The following is a 15396-nucleotide window of genomic DNA, read 5'->3' as shown; positions in this document are numbered from 1 at the left end:
CACTGGCTGTCTGAATGTGCACCCCAGGATCTATCCTTGGTTTGTTAGGTTAGGTATTTAAAGATTGCAGCACATGTAGTTGCTATCAGACTTTAAAAACAAAATCACTCCCTCCTCACTGTAAAAAAATAGTAGTGAATTGCTCTGCCACAATACTCACTACTTTTAAGTAGTGACGTTCACTACTTTTTGTAGTGAACGTCACTACTTTTTTCAGTGAACGTCACTACTGTTTGCAGTGAACGTCACTACTTGGTGGTCAATGTAGTGACGTTCACTACAAACTTAGTAGTGAACGTCACTACACAAAATAGTGAGTATTGTGGCAGCCATTAGTAGTGACGTTCACTACATTTAGTAGTGACATTCACTAGTTTGTTTTTACTGTGCTGGAGGAGGCTGAGTGTGGTGCTCAACTAAACATTGGGTGGTCTGCAGTTCGAATCCTGAGGTAGAAGGGATTTTCTTCTTTTCTTAGGCTCTTTTCTGCTGTAGGCTAACTACCGTAGGTTAGGTAATCCAAAAGCTGCAGTACATAGTTGCTGTCATGCCTTCAATGCTGACCATGTTTCATGTACTGTAAAGCTCTAATGATAATTATAATAGCTGCAAGTGATATAGTAGAGTGTATCATGATTAGCTTGTAATGTGGTTATAGGGACTATTTTGGTGTTTCCCCGAAATGTGTAATAGATTGCAACACATGCACAATCCTTGTATACTGCATGTATATGGCTTTGATGTGAATAACAGAATCAATGACATGTGTTGATACTAGAAGTGCTATGTACACGGGAGGAAGCTAGAAAGTGGGGACTGATCCATGTGCATCACATACAAAGTTGTAGCTATGTATATATTCCTTTCACGCATTCTCTTCAGCATGACGAGAACATTTATACTACCATGCCCAAACTGCAACATTATCCACTGTCATGAATGATATGAGGCACTATTAACAAACTAAATATACAGTGACCAAGAGGAGACAGAAAACAGAATGGATAAAAATGGAAATGGTCAAATCGTCATTATAATATGGATACTGACTCTTTTAGTGGTCACTTCTAAAGACCACCTTGTAATTAGGCCCCAAAGATATGTAGCTAAGACCTACAAAGGCCACTTAGTGTAATAATAACTAACTAAGCTCCATGCATGTACATAAATTTTGTGACTTAATCAAAAAAACACTCAGGCTGAACTAATATAGCTAAAAGCTAGTTCATCTTGCATTTTTTTCTGTGATGCAGTATATGTATGTCATGTAGTGAACTACACTCACTTGTATGGACAATTCCACTAATTTGTATGACAAATTCTGATACAAATTAACTGATTTATTTAGACTGATGACTTGAGTGAAAGTGTGGACCAAAATTTGAGACCAGACATCTTATGGTTGCTGAAATACATTGTTTGGAGCTGAGTGATTAGCTAAAAATGTAAAAGGGTGCATGGTCGCTCTTTGTGAAAGGTGACTCCCATTGCCATTGCATACATTCCCAGTTTCCACTTCCAATGTTTCCATTGCCTGTTTTATAAGAAGTGCATGAGAGAGTGTACAGCGAATACTTGCATGGAAAGTATACCAAGTCAAGTGATACTACAGTTTGCATGATAAAGGCTTGGCCTTATCAGCACTAATCAACAGTTCTCTATTACCATTGAGATCTGACAAAGAGGAACTTGACTTAGTGCCTTAAATTATACAGGCACAATAGGACACACTGTTTCACTTATGAACTCTTATACTTCTGCCATGCAGTATACCGGCTCTCAAGCTCCTCTTTAACAAACTAATTTATACTTCTACTGGCTAAAGTAAGATCCTCTTTTAGAGAACTGACTGAACTGTTGATAAGTGTTAATGTCAAACCTTTATTGTTTGAACATAATCTTGACTTGAAGGTTAACGTTGTTTTTTTAGTATAGTATTCCAGTTAAACTTTATTGCTATAATGCTAAGTGCACAATGCATGCTTCAAGTTAAAGTTCAATTTCTTATTCATGAGGAAACTCGAACAGAAGCTCTTAAGAGGCGAGCTACCAAACATCATACAAATTGTGGCATACACATTCAGGGTGTAATAATTACGTGCCTTTTTCATAGTGTCAAAGCTATATAGCCTCTGCCTAGGAATATACATAAATGTATGGGTCTGGCGTAACTCACTGTGAGTTTGCAATATTATATTATAGCTATACCATAAATGTCTAGGATTGCCCGGACAAATCCCTTTGTCCTATTTTGTCCTTTGATATTACAGAATGTCCCAAGACAAATCCTTTCTGTCCTATCAGAGAATGAAAGTCATCCCAACCTATATTCACCCATACTGTCCCAAGCCCAGTATAGTCCCTGCAAGACCTAGGACGAACATCCCAAGATAGTCCTTGTGTTATTCACTTATAGTCTAAGTAGTCCCTGCAAGAACTGGGACGCTAAAAGACATCCCAAGACAGTCCTAGTATTATTCACCTATTGTGTCCCAAGTTCCTGCAAGACCTAGGACACAAAAGGACATCCCAATACAGTCCTGGTATTATTTACCTATTGTGTCCCAAGTCCAAGTAGTCCCTGGGAATTCCTTAAGTGTCCTTGTTATAAAGACTCTTTCTAGTCCCAGTCCCCAATGGTCCTTTTTACCCTAGGACATGTTGGGAATTCCTTAAATGTCCTTGTTGTGAAGACCCTCTCTAGTCCCACTCCCCAATGGTCCTTTTTATCCTAGGACATGTTGAGAACCCTTTAAGTGTCCTTGTTGTAAAGACTCTCTCTAGTCCCAGTCCCCAATGGTCCTTTTTGTCCTTGGGAAGTCTTCAAGTGTCCTTGTTGTGAAGACCCTCTCTAGTCCCAGTCCCCAATGGTCCTTTTTATCCTAGGACATGTTGGGAATTCCTTAAGTCTCCTTGTTATAAAGACTCTTTCTAGTCTCAGTCCCCAATGGTCCTTTTTACCCTAGGACATGATGAGAATCCTTTAAGTGTCCTTGTTGTAAAGACTCTCTCTAGTCCCAGTCCCCAATGGTCCTTTTTATCCTTGGGAATTCTTCAAGTGTCTTTGTTGTGAAGACCCTCTCTAGTCCCAGTCCCCAATGGTCCTTTTATCCTAGGACATGTTGGGATTCCTTAAGTATCCTTGTTGTGGATACCCTCTCTAGTCCCAGTCCCCAATGGTCCTTTTTATCCTAGGACATGTTGGGAATTCTTTAAGTGTCCTTGTTGTAAAAACTCTCTCTAGTCCCAGTCTCCACTGGTCCTTTTTATTCTAGGACTTGTTGGGAATTTGTCCTTGTTGTAAAGACTGTCTCTAGTACCAGTCCTCAATGGTCCCTTTTATCAAAGACGTGTTGAGAATTTTTAAAGTGTCCTTGTTGTACAGCCTTTTGCAGTAGTATAAGCATTTCATATGGTTTACATTTGCTTATTCAAGAGAAGGGTCAATAATACTTGGTATGGTTTCTTTGTATGGAGAAGATGACTTTGACCACTAGACTTACATAGATCGGGCTGATTTTTTTCTGTTGTGTGTACCTGTGTGGATGGGGGAAAGTGGTAGGGTAGAATTTCTGTGTAGTGTTCTGCCTGTTCTACGGTGAGTACTAATTTGCAAAGCCGTTCTCTTCTTACATTTTTGACTCAGTAGTGTGTTGTGGTCATTTTAAATGAGCCATCAAGTAGCTGTATTTCATCTTACACATGAGTTTTGATAAAATTTAACCTATATCACTCACATTAGCAATTGCCATAGAGTACACGGAAGCAGAGTTAATTGTAATAGTAAGTTGTGGCCCAGCAAACTATCTCATAACAGAATCACAATATAGCATTATTGCCCTTTATAATATACACTGTCATTAAAGATTAATTCTGGTCACTTCACTGGATACTGATAGAGTAGGATCTTCTAAGCAAGTGTTTCCAGGCTGATTCTTCACTGCAACTTCATTCTTGAAGCCATATCTTCACCAGTGAACATGAGATTTTCACTCTATTTGAACTAAATTATTGTAGTTCTATAGATGGTGCACGCATGCCTAAGTTTCATTTCAATCCAAGGGATTATGAGCCTGTGAGACACTTCGAAAACATACAAGTTTGTACAGGGACTAATCACCTGCTCTATGATGAGTACTGATTGGCGAGGTCATTATGATCATACTACAGTTATGTGTTCAGTTGGAATTATAAAGCAGAATTTGAGTGTCCTTGAATGCTATAGCAGGGTAACAAAGCAGTGTTAAATAATGGTATACATAATATGCTTTGATCTTTGGTAGATAATGAAGTCTTTTAAATCCACCAGGTTTTTAAATGGTTAGAGACCTGCCAGCAGAAAGACCTCCATTACAAATCTCACATTCAATCATTAATGTGCCATGCTCTTACAAGCATATTGCTGGCTAATAGCCAGCTGTGGGCAAGCAGTCACCCTCGCCAACAGCAGTTTAGCCACTTCATTCATTTATAAGCATGCCTAGAAACATTTTATTGTGGGAGGTAGAATCTAATGTTGCAGTTACGTTTGTTACAATGAATGGACAGTTCTAGACATACATATCATAGAAAAAATTGTTTAATGTGCATCCTCTATTAAGCCATGACCAATTAACATTCCATAGCTTTTGGTAAAGTGGTCTAGAACATAAAAGAAAGGCAAATTGTAGTAGAAGGCAAACACTTGTCGGAACCAGAGGAAACACATGCCACTTGTGAGTTTGCTACTGTAGAGTGAAATAGTGGCCTCGTTTGGTCTCTATTCTTGTGACTACATGCGGTCAGATAGGAATGTGGGCAGGCAAGGGGACCAAAATTGGGTTTCAAGTATTTTAAAATTCAATCTCCAGTTGTCTGCATTTTCTTGTTGTAAATGCTGAATTGATGTCACTAAGACTATTCCATAAAGGTAACAGTGGTATTTTGGTGCATACGGGTACCCTACTAAACACTACTACCATCCATACTTGTTAGATAATATGCAATTCATTCAACATGTATAACAACAAGGTGCATGTAAAGTAATTTGGTTACCTGAAATGCTTAAGTCAGCCTACATCACACAAAGCTGAAGTAATGGCTTACGTCACATTTGTGAGATCTTGAATGTTGTAATATCGTGTGATTAAGAACATTAATAGTCATTGCAATGGAGAGCTGCAGGTGGATCAAAAGTGCCATTTTGTTACTTTTCAGTTGACTAAAACCAGTGATGAATACAATATCTATAGGAACTGGGCTGATACATAATTATGGGGTAATAATTATCACCCCTGCACCTTCTTCTTTAATTTTTTAAATAGCCTCTTGCCTTCCTCCGGCCCCTGCCTTCCACCCCTTTGGAGCTAGCCTGATACAGTTAACCTCAGTTTAAAATCTATCTCAAATGGCGGGAAACTTAGCTGTTGGCTACTTGTATGGTGGATGCTCCGGAAGGTAAGTAATTGGTATAAAACATGTGAAAATTTGGTACTCATAGCTTCATCCATTGGTGAGCTACAGCACACTGAATACTTAAAACCAGCATTTCTCAATACTTTTATAGACAATAAGACCGGTTTTCCCAGACTGGACCACTTTTTCAGATGAGAATAATCCTCCAGATCTTTGACACTTCATTCACCACCCTCCTCCATTTATGCTATTCGCTATTCATTTTTAACCCAAGAGCACCCCCACAGTGGACACGCACATGGTTTCCTGTAATTGGTTTGTCAAAAACTGCATGTCTCCTTATTTGCGTGTTGGTACGGCTGTCCAACAGCAACGTGAGCAAACAGGCTTTGAGCTACAGAAATAAACCTTCACTCAATGCATAAAGGGTGTTTACGTACCATATTAAAGGTTAGCTATCTATTTTTGTCAAAGGGGTGTAGCCAGGCACTGAAATGATGTATATAAAAGTTCAGTAGGGGCTAGCCTACGTAACAGGCATATAGCGACTGAAAAACAATATACAGTAACAGGCCTTGTAAGCTACAAGGAGTGGTGTACCTTTTCAAGTTAAAAGGGAAAATTACCTGAATCATGAGCATCTTTAAACCAGAGGAATCATCGTACGTGTTACTTACATCTTTTTGGATATCAACCAATTTTCAAAAATGCTTTTGCAAATGTCAGTGACTATGACACTTTTTTTTTATCCGGCCCTAATGGCACTCCCTTCCACCCACACGTCTCTATGGAAAACAAGCTAGAAGAACAACATAAAAAGGGAAAAAGAAAGATTTACCTCAGAAAAAACACATAAAAGAACCTACAGAAGCCCAGGGAATGTTAGTGAACTGGTAGATGCCCCTCTGCGACGGCGAGATCTACTGCCGGGGGCACACGAGGACGCTTAGAGCGTGATCGAGAACCACGGATGCACATAATGGAGGAGCGAAGCAAGGAGAACCCCAAACTGCAACGGAGCCAGCCCATCACCACTGGGGAACTCCACTTCTCACTGAGTAATTGAGCCAAATGCTTATAGGTGGTAGTGGCTGCTTTCCCCATTCCACCGGAGGAGGAAAAAACTAATGGGGTAAAACTGCCATGCTCTACTTCGCGTATATGCTCCTCATAAGCACGACGCTTCTCAGCCTCATGCCTACGGAAAGTGGCAGCCAAGGTGGTAGACCGATTGGAGGCTGCAAAAGAATTAAAAACGCGAACATCAAAAAAGGTGCGATGATGTAAGCACCTCCAAAAACCAGATGCTCTGATATCCACTCTGGCATTATCATCAAGCACAGCTGAATGGTGATGCATAACCTCACCAGACAGGGCATGTAAGTGAGGCTCTACCTGGACATCATGGCACACTTCTGTCATCAAACTAGCAGTCAAATCTCGTACTTCATTATGCAGGATAATTGGAAAGGCACCATGTGGGCAGCTAAGGGCATGAGACAAGGTAAAATCCTTACCACACACACAATGCGATGGTAACAATGATGGTGTAAAGCCATAACGTAAACAGACGGCATCAATGAATTCACCTTTATGAAGGACGAAACCATATGACACTTTGCATGGCAAACAAGACACTATACAAATGTAGTAATACGCATATAGCTGGACTTCTGTGAAGACATTCATTTAAATTCTCCCTCCCCACTTTGCATTATAGCAGCTGAAGTATCATACACAATATGTGATTATTGACTGGTGTTATTGCAGGATGATAAGCCTGTTTAGACTTGTTCTTAGTGACCTCCCAACTATTTTCTGCTCAACTAACTTCATCATATTTCTCAAGTAACTTTCTATCCTTCTGAAAGCTTCTCACCAAGGACCCAAATGCAGTATTCAAATTCTCATTCTTTCATGGCCACGATATCTACCAGCTATTCTCAAAACAAATAGTGGAATTTGATTAACATGTAATACACTGTAAATGATGTTTAGAACCTGAACCACTTTCCTGTAATATCATACAGGATGGTAGTACTGTATATTAGGGATCATGAAGAACTGGGCTTTTCCAGTGAAAAGTGTCACCCTAAAACCAGCCGCAATTTCATTCATGATAGCTTGGCAGCATTGGCTAAACCAGGCACAGCCAAGCCCAAAAATGTTTTCAGGCTAACTCCAAATCCTTCCAGAGATGTGCCTTTTTTCCAACCGCAGTATGTACAATACACATATCCTGGACTTGCTTGTGTTCACCTTGCTCTCTCTTACTCAAAATTAATGTTACTCTTGCTTTCAAGTCTTGTTATACAATACATTTTTGTTAGTGACCAAAACTTCAATAATCAGTTTCATCATCCATCACTTAGTATACTACTGTATTTCTGTTGTTCTTCTCTTCACGGGTAGCACTAAATTCCCTTTGTGACTTACATACAACTCGAAACTATATATTGTAGAGATTTCTGAACATACTACGTAACAGTAGAACTCTTCACTTTTTAAATACATTGAGCCCTGTCCACTGTATCACCACTATGTACCAGCAGTCGGAATCTGGATTTTAACAATACTAAACCATGATCTAGTCTACAACAGAATATCACTAAACCCATAACCCTAGCTAACTGCAATTACTAGCTAAAGCAAAACCCAAACCCTAACCAACCTTAATATTGGACTACTAGAATCGGTGCCTTTTATAATGGGCCTCCTACTAATCATTTTTTGACTCATGTTGAGCATATCTTTGAAGATGACACCCATAATTATGTTTACGACTGGACTATGATCCATCACCACAAACAGAACTTGAACCTTCGCCTTCAATATGTGTACGTGATACAGTATGTATTATACATGTATAAGTCATATGCATACTGTATGCACCAATTTATGTGACCCAATAACTGAATATGAGATCAACCAGGAAGCACTAAACGCTCTCTTGAGACCAAGCTTGGTGTCTTTTCACTGTCAGCTCAGTGTGGTGCGGCAGGTAGACCATCTAAGGTCTGTCTACAGCAGAACTAGTACATCAAGTCAGCAAATGGTTTAACAAAAACTAACCCAACAAAAACAAATTGGAGAAACATGAGACTGAAATACAAGGCTTGTGATGAATACTGTAATAAAAACTGGTCAAGCGTTATTAAGGAGTGTAAAAGTGGCTACTAAATTAATGTTTTATGCCCATGCACATATAGTATAATGGGATTATTTTCATAGGTAAGCTGGACAGCACAACTTTTTGCAAAGAAGAGATTGTGGTTGACAAAATGCACTTAAGTGGTGTTCGGACGACTGCAACCCTGATAGGTTTGAAGCACTTAGCAGTATGAATAAATGCTACAAGCTACTTTTGGATTGTTAAATTCAACAAATTATATCCTGAGCATGGCTCCCATATAGCCAGACACGTGGTTGATTTCATTTAGATGCCAACGATTGGCTATAGCCATTCTTCATTACAAGAGAGAAAAAAGATATTTACAAAGACAATATGCGTTTACACTAAACTAAAGCTCACAAATAGCAAAATAAGAAAAAGACCACATTCTTATCCTTATTACCTTCCTTACATGATTTTCACTAATAAAAAGAATAAACCAAGTGCAGCAACATGTAAAAATGTTTCAAAGAAGTGCAATCACCAACAAGCTTCAATGTTAAATTTGATAAGAGGTTGGCTTATGATGTCATTTAGTGCTTCAGGTCTTGCAGGGAAAACTTGGAGTTGGGACACTAATAAAAAGAGAATAACACCAGGACTGTCTTGGGATGTCCTTTGATGTCCCAGGTCTTGCAAGGACTACTTGGACTTGGGACACAATAGTTGAATAACACCAGGTTTGTCTTAGGATGTCCTTTAGTGTCCCAGGTCCTGCAAAATGTCCTAGGATACAAAGGACCATTGGAGACTGGGACTAGAGAGGGTAAGGACACTTGAAGAATTCCCAACATGTTCTAGGATAAAAAGGACCATTGGGGACTGGGACTAGAGAGGGTCTTAACAATAAGGACACTTAAAGAATTCCCAACACGTCCTAGGATAAAAAGGACCATTGGGGACTGGGACTAGAGAGGGTCTTTACAATAAGGACACTTAAAGAATTCCCAACATGTCCTAGGACACAATAGGACCATTGGGGACTGGGACTTGAGAGGGTCTTCACAACAAGGACACTTAAAGAATTCCCAACATGTCCTAGGATAAAAAGGACCATTGGGGACTGGGACTAGAGAGGGTCTTCACAACAAGGACACTTAAGGAATTCCCAACATGTCCTAGGATAAAAAGGACCATTGGAGACTGGGACTAGAGAGGGTCTTTACAATAAGGACACTTAAAGAATTCCCAACATGTCCTAGGACACAATAGGACCATTGGGGACTGGGACTTGAGAGGGTCTTCACAACAAGGACACTTAAAGAATTCCCAACATGTCCTAGGATAAAAAGGACCATTGGGGACTGGGACTAGAGAGAGTCTCTACAACAAGGACACTTAAAGAATTCCCAACATGTCCTAGGATAAAAAGGACCATTGGGGAGAGGGTCTTCACAACAAGGACACTTGAAGAATTCCCAACATGTCCTAGGATAAAAAGGACCATTGGGGACTGGGACTAGAGAGGGTCTTCACAACAAGGACACTTGAAGAATTCCCAACATGTCCTAGGATAAAAAGGACCATTGGGGACTGGGACTAGAGAGGGTCTTCACAACAAGGACACTTTAGGAATTCCCAACATGTCCTAGGATAAAAAGGACCATTGGGGACTGGGACTAGAGAGGGTCTTCACAACAAGGACACTTGAGGAATTCCCAACATGTCCTAGGACAAAAAGGACCATTGGGGACTGGGACTAGAGAGGGTCTTCACAACAAGGACACTTGAGGAATTCCCAACATGTCCTAGGACAAAAAGGACCATTGGAGACTGGGACTTGAGAGGGTCTTCACAACAAGGACACTTGAAGAATTCCCAACATGTCCTAGGATAAAAAGGACCATTGGGGACTGGGACTAGAGAGGGTCTTTACAACAAGGAGACTTAAGGAATTCCCAACATGTCCTAGGATAAAAAGGACCATTGGGGACTGGGACTAGAGAGGGTCTCCACAACAAGGACACTTAAAGAATTCCCAACATGTCCTAGGATAGAAATACTTGACTATAAGGGAATATGCTGACTGTCCTGGGATGTCCATACATTGTAGAGGACAATTTTGGACTAAAGGACTTATCCGGGCAATCCTGGACCTACCTGAGCTATACACTATGTGGAATCGTGGATGCTGCAACAGGATGACCAGGCCTAGTTTGACTGGTGTTCATACATCTAAGTTTGAGTGTCTGATGATAAACAGGTCGCAGTTCAGAATTGGAGAATTCAATAATTTAAACCTTAATAAATGCACATGCATGCCAACAGCTACATCATAGTATCATTTTGCATCAATCTTGTGATCAGCTGCTGTGAATTGCCAGAAGTTACACTTGCTTTTCTAATAGAACAATCATTAGATTTAGAGAAAAGTTGAAAACAATATTTAAAAAGTGCACGATAATAGTAGTCTACACTTTTTTAAAGGGAATTTTTATGATTTAGGAATCGACAGCAATTCATGTCAGTAATATTGCTATGAAAGTGAAAAGTGGGTACGTATATACACACATACGGACAGTAATATGTGATATGTTGCGAGCAATGATTAAGTTCCCTCTTGGTGATAAGAAACTTTAAAGTACAAACAGTTGTCTTTAAGAAATTGAGAGTTAGCTTGGAGGTGTCTATGAGAAAGAAAACAAGAACAGCTGGCAAGTTTGGTATAATCGTCTTCAAACGAGCTTAAACCACGCATTAAAAAGAAGAGTACATTTCCACGAACTGATACAACATGACCGTCTGTGTGATCAGTTTGACTCAGTAGCCTCACATCAAACTCGGTTTTTGGAAATATACCAACTTCACTTCCTCCACTAATAACATGCAGTTCTACAGACATGTATTTGCCTATACCATCACCATTGCCATTTGCATACACTTTTAAACACATGGTAAAAGAGGTACCGTCTATTTGAGATGAAAAGCTGGGACTGGTCCATATTTCATTGTGTTCTTTCAGTTGAGAAAATCCAGCCATTCTGACAATCACAGGGACTGTAGGGATGGAAGGCTGTGTTGCAATGCACTCAACAAGATCATCTGTAGCTTCAATTACTCCTTTTTGTAGCAATTCCATCTTCCCCTTCATTTGACGAAGCTGTTTTTTAGCTTGTGTTGCATCGTCTTTGGTCGACGCTAAGTGATCTTTAGTCAAGCCTAGGTGTTGTTCCATCTTCTCTTTCATGTGTTTCTCCAGCTCCTTACGCATCATCCTCTCCTCACATCCCACATTGTGATATTCACACTGGACCATCTCAAGAGGACACTCCTTCCTGTGTGCTTCCATGCCTTCACGAAGGATGCTCCCTGCCTCACACTTATTGGGACAGGGTAGGGGAAGCTTGGGACATATTTTTCTGTGTCGTAGACCTTGGACAAACTGATATTCTCCTGTAATGCGGCAGTACTGACATTCAACTGTACGACACGGACATTCAGTTTCTATATGACTAGTCAGATATCGCTGTTCCAAGGTTTTCCCACAATTATGTGAACACTTGATGATTTCTAACAGGCATACTTTCCTGTGGTTTTTCATTTCTTCACGACAGATGCTCCCGACCTCACACTTGTTGGGACAGGGTAGGGGAAGCTTGGGACACCGTTCCTTGTGGCCTCCCTCAATAAACTGATGTTCTCCTGTAATGTGGCAGTACTGACAGTCGACCTTACGGCGTGGACACTCAGTCTCAACATGAATGGTCAGATATTGTCGTTGTAGCATCTTCCCACACTCATTGTAACACTTCACATCCTCAAACTGACAACCACCACTGTTTCCAAGGTGATTGTTGATGTCATTCAGTTCACCCTGCCACTTACAACCTCTTTCCTTGTTAGTACACATCACATGAAGACTTCTAATCTCTCTATCAGCTTGTTTGTTATGAACTACCAGAAACTTTTTATCACGACACATCGGACAAGCGCCAGTAGCATCCCACGTGGCGTCTGAGCAACCCTTGCAAAAAGTGTGACCACAACATAGACTCAGGAGCGGGTTTCGGCTGGGAAACAGACATACTTTGCAAGTAAGTCTATCAGGAAGTAAGTCGACAAATTCACACTCATATCCGTTGGGCATGATTAGCGTATATATATCGAGGTATATATTCCTGTATCTAAACCCCTAACATGTGGGTCCGTCCTCGGGGTCCGTGCACTTGGGATCACGTGATGAAATTTATAGCCACGCCTTGCCACACCTTTTGACATAACAACATGGCGGTTACAACTCAGCCAAGGTCCAGTCGAAAAGAAGCAGAGGCTTTCGTGAAGGAACTAGACCCTCAAGTTGTCCAAGGTGAGTGCAGCCTGTACACTGCTAGACGTACAGTGCTTCGTTTCTGCTATGCGACGTGACGAAGTTTTCGAAAGGTCATGTGATGTCTCTGTTTCATTGGTGATTTTAATCTGTTTTCACTGGAGGGCGAACACGCATTGTTATAGAGTGTGGGGTCTATAAATGCGGCATGGTCATATGTCTCATCGTTGATTGGATTTTTGGACCACGCGGGTAGTACAAAGGTCAGATTAGCAACTTTGAAGGATTAATATTGTATATTGATTTAAAATAGTGTACAAGTTCGGATGTAAAAACGAAAGATATGTATATTTGTCAAATGCATGCTAGCATCATTATTAAATTCTTGTGCAGAATTCAGTTGGGATATTTCTTGTAAAGGTCATGTTACCACATTAGTTTACAAATTATCAACCAAAACACAGATATCTGTAATTCAAGACCCTGCCACATTACAATCTGTGGTAAGGAATTTGGTTATAGTATGATGGTCCACTGAAATTATATCTGCAGTGATTGCATGTCGCTAGTCTGGCGTAGCCGACCCGCGCGCGTAGTACGAGGGTCTGGTGACAGCCGCATTCAGTACCTGTGCAGATGGAATGCAATTAAATTTGAAAATACGTGCGAAACACTTGAACAACTTCCGGTAACAGAGCGTGACAGCTACTGTACTTACACTTGATTGACGTCTATTTCCTCTACAAACCCTTACATTTGTGCTGGTTGTAGAAAAGACATAAGAAGCTCGCCATAATCAGTGGCCAAATCGGAATAACGTCATAGAATGTTGTTAATTGGTCACTAAGCGATCTGATTGGACGCACCAGTTTTTCGTAAGGCTGGCACAGGTACTGAATGCGGCTGTCACCAGACCCTCGCGTTACGCGCGCGGGTCGGCTACGCCAGACTAGCATGTCGCATCATGCACACAGACGGACGCAAGCAGTTTATAGGACCAGCACAGTTCCATTAATACTGAGCGTAGTTGTTTTGTCACTGATGTTAGGTGTTTTTAGTGCTACTTGTGAAGTATTCATTAGCCTACAATTATTATCATAACATGTAGCCCGATTACTCCCACAAGCTGCTTAACTTGTTTTGAGTAGTAGTGTCATCAATGTTTCGCTTTATACTAGAGAGCACACACCCCTAGTTGTAAGGTAATTTTTTAAAGTGGAGTATAGTGGAAGATGTATGGTCAGACTCCAAACGACACATGCACACAGAAAACTAGTAAAGTGAGTGCTATCAACTTGTTGCTGCTCTCCACAGATTGGACAGAGAAAGATGTAGTTGACAACTACCTGAAGCCAATCGGGATGGACTTCATGGCTAAAGCATTTATGGAGAACCACATTAATGGAGCAGTACTGTTGGCCTTGAAAGAAGAACACATCAAGGAGCTTGGCTGTGCTGTGTTGGGTGATCGTATCCTCTTCATGGAGTACCTGCAGTTGTTGAAGAAACACAAGCGAGACTTAGACCGCAGCAAGTCTCTGTGGACAGCAAAGACTCCAGTCAACAGTTGTGCTTATCATGAGAATTGTGCAAAGTATCTTTGCTATCTAACATGTCGGTGTTGCTACGCTCATACTGAGTGGAGGGTGACTGGACAGGGAATAAGATGGAGGAAGACTAGAGCTGCTGTGGACTGTTGTGGAGATGGTAAGTTGTATTTTATAAGGAGACTGACAGAATTATGAAACTCTACTATAGCAATGTGTGGCATTTGCTTGTTTAATAGTGACCTATTTTACAGTATATCCTGTTTTCTTTCTACAGTTGAGACCCAGTTTATTGACTACCGATTTGTTAAGGATCTTGAGCTCCGTCAGCAACCACGATTTTGTTGTTGCTGTGTTGGCAAGGAGCTGTTGATTTATGCCGATGACAAGGATGCAGTCAGCACCCGTCAGTCTGCCGCTCTAGTGCAACAGAGTTTGGAACAAGCTCCGGTCTCCATACTCCATCCTGATGTGAGCCGTGCCGAGAGTATCATCAGAAATGCGTGGGCAGATACCAAATTGGTGGCAGATTAAACTGCTACTATCTAAAAGCAGATAACTATACTGTGTATGGTTATAGATTATAGAGTACTTTAAACATTCACTTACTATTTTTAAACTGTATATGCCACTGATGGTTTTTACAAAGGTTTTAACTGAGTGTCTTATATACAATAACACAAAGGCATTTGTAGGAGTAATTATGTGCTTGTCCCACCCATGTGGGAACTTGCAGTACAAGTTTGAGTTCTCCCTGGAGGGCTTGCCTTCTATTTATGCCTACGCCTTACAATTGAACATGCTGTTGACACCAGCACTGTTTAAAATGCTAGCACAAAACTATTGCTTAAACTTTGACAAGCACTTCACTCCAACAAGCAGGAACAGCACTGTGCTGATTGTTGTGAGTATAAAATAATAAATCAATCAATTCTGTGTATCTACGTATACATTAATTTTGGCAGTGAATGTTTCTGGGAATCCTCAAGAAGGCTGAACGCTTGTACAGGGAGCTA

General features: G+C 40.6%; 2 protein-coding genes across 3 annotated transcripts; one reads left to right on the top strand and one right to left on the bottom strand.

The window, feature by feature from the left end:
• Positions 1–11114: 11114 nt before the first annotated feature.
• On the bottom strand, positions 11115–12653 carry LOC136252829 (TNF receptor-associated factor 4-like). Its single transcript, XM_066045404.1, has 2 exons — positions 12594–12653; positions 11115–12530 (listed from the first exon to the last, which is right to left on the bottom strand). The coding sequence occupies exons 1-2, from the start codon at positions 12651–12653 to the stop codon at positions 11115–11117; spliced, it is 1476 nt and encodes a 491-aa protein (XP_065901476.1).
• A 59-nt stretch (positions 12654–12712) lies between these two features.
• On the top strand, positions 12713–15064 carry LOC136253450 (uncharacterized). Of its 2 annotated transcripts, none has more exons than XM_066046135.1 (3): positions 12713–12872; positions 14148–14540; positions 14658–15064. In XM_066046135.1, exons 1-3 carry the CDS (start codon positions 12791–12793, stop codon positions 14912–14914), a joined length of 732 nt encoding a protein of 243 aa, XP_065902207.1. In that variant the 5' UTR covers positions 12713–12790; the 3' UTR covers positions 14915–15064. The 2 variants fall into 2 exon arrangements, with proteins under 2 accessions (XP_065902207.1, XP_065902208.1); XM_066046136.1 differs by lacking the exon at positions 12713–12872 and adding an exon at positions 12954–13096.
• The last annotated feature ends 332 nt before the right edge of the window (positions 15065–15396 follow it).

This window comes from Dysidea avara, chromosome 4, assembly GCF_963678975.1.
Source record: "Dysidea avara chromosome 4, odDysAvar1.4, whole genome shotgun sequence".
Classification (NCBI taxonomy): domain Eukaryota; kingdom Metazoa; phylum Porifera; class Demospongiae; order Dictyoceratida; family Dysideidae; genus Dysidea; species Dysidea avara.
The sequence above is the reverse complement of the archived record's forward strand: the minus strand, read 5'-3'. Positions and strand labels throughout refer to the sequence as shown.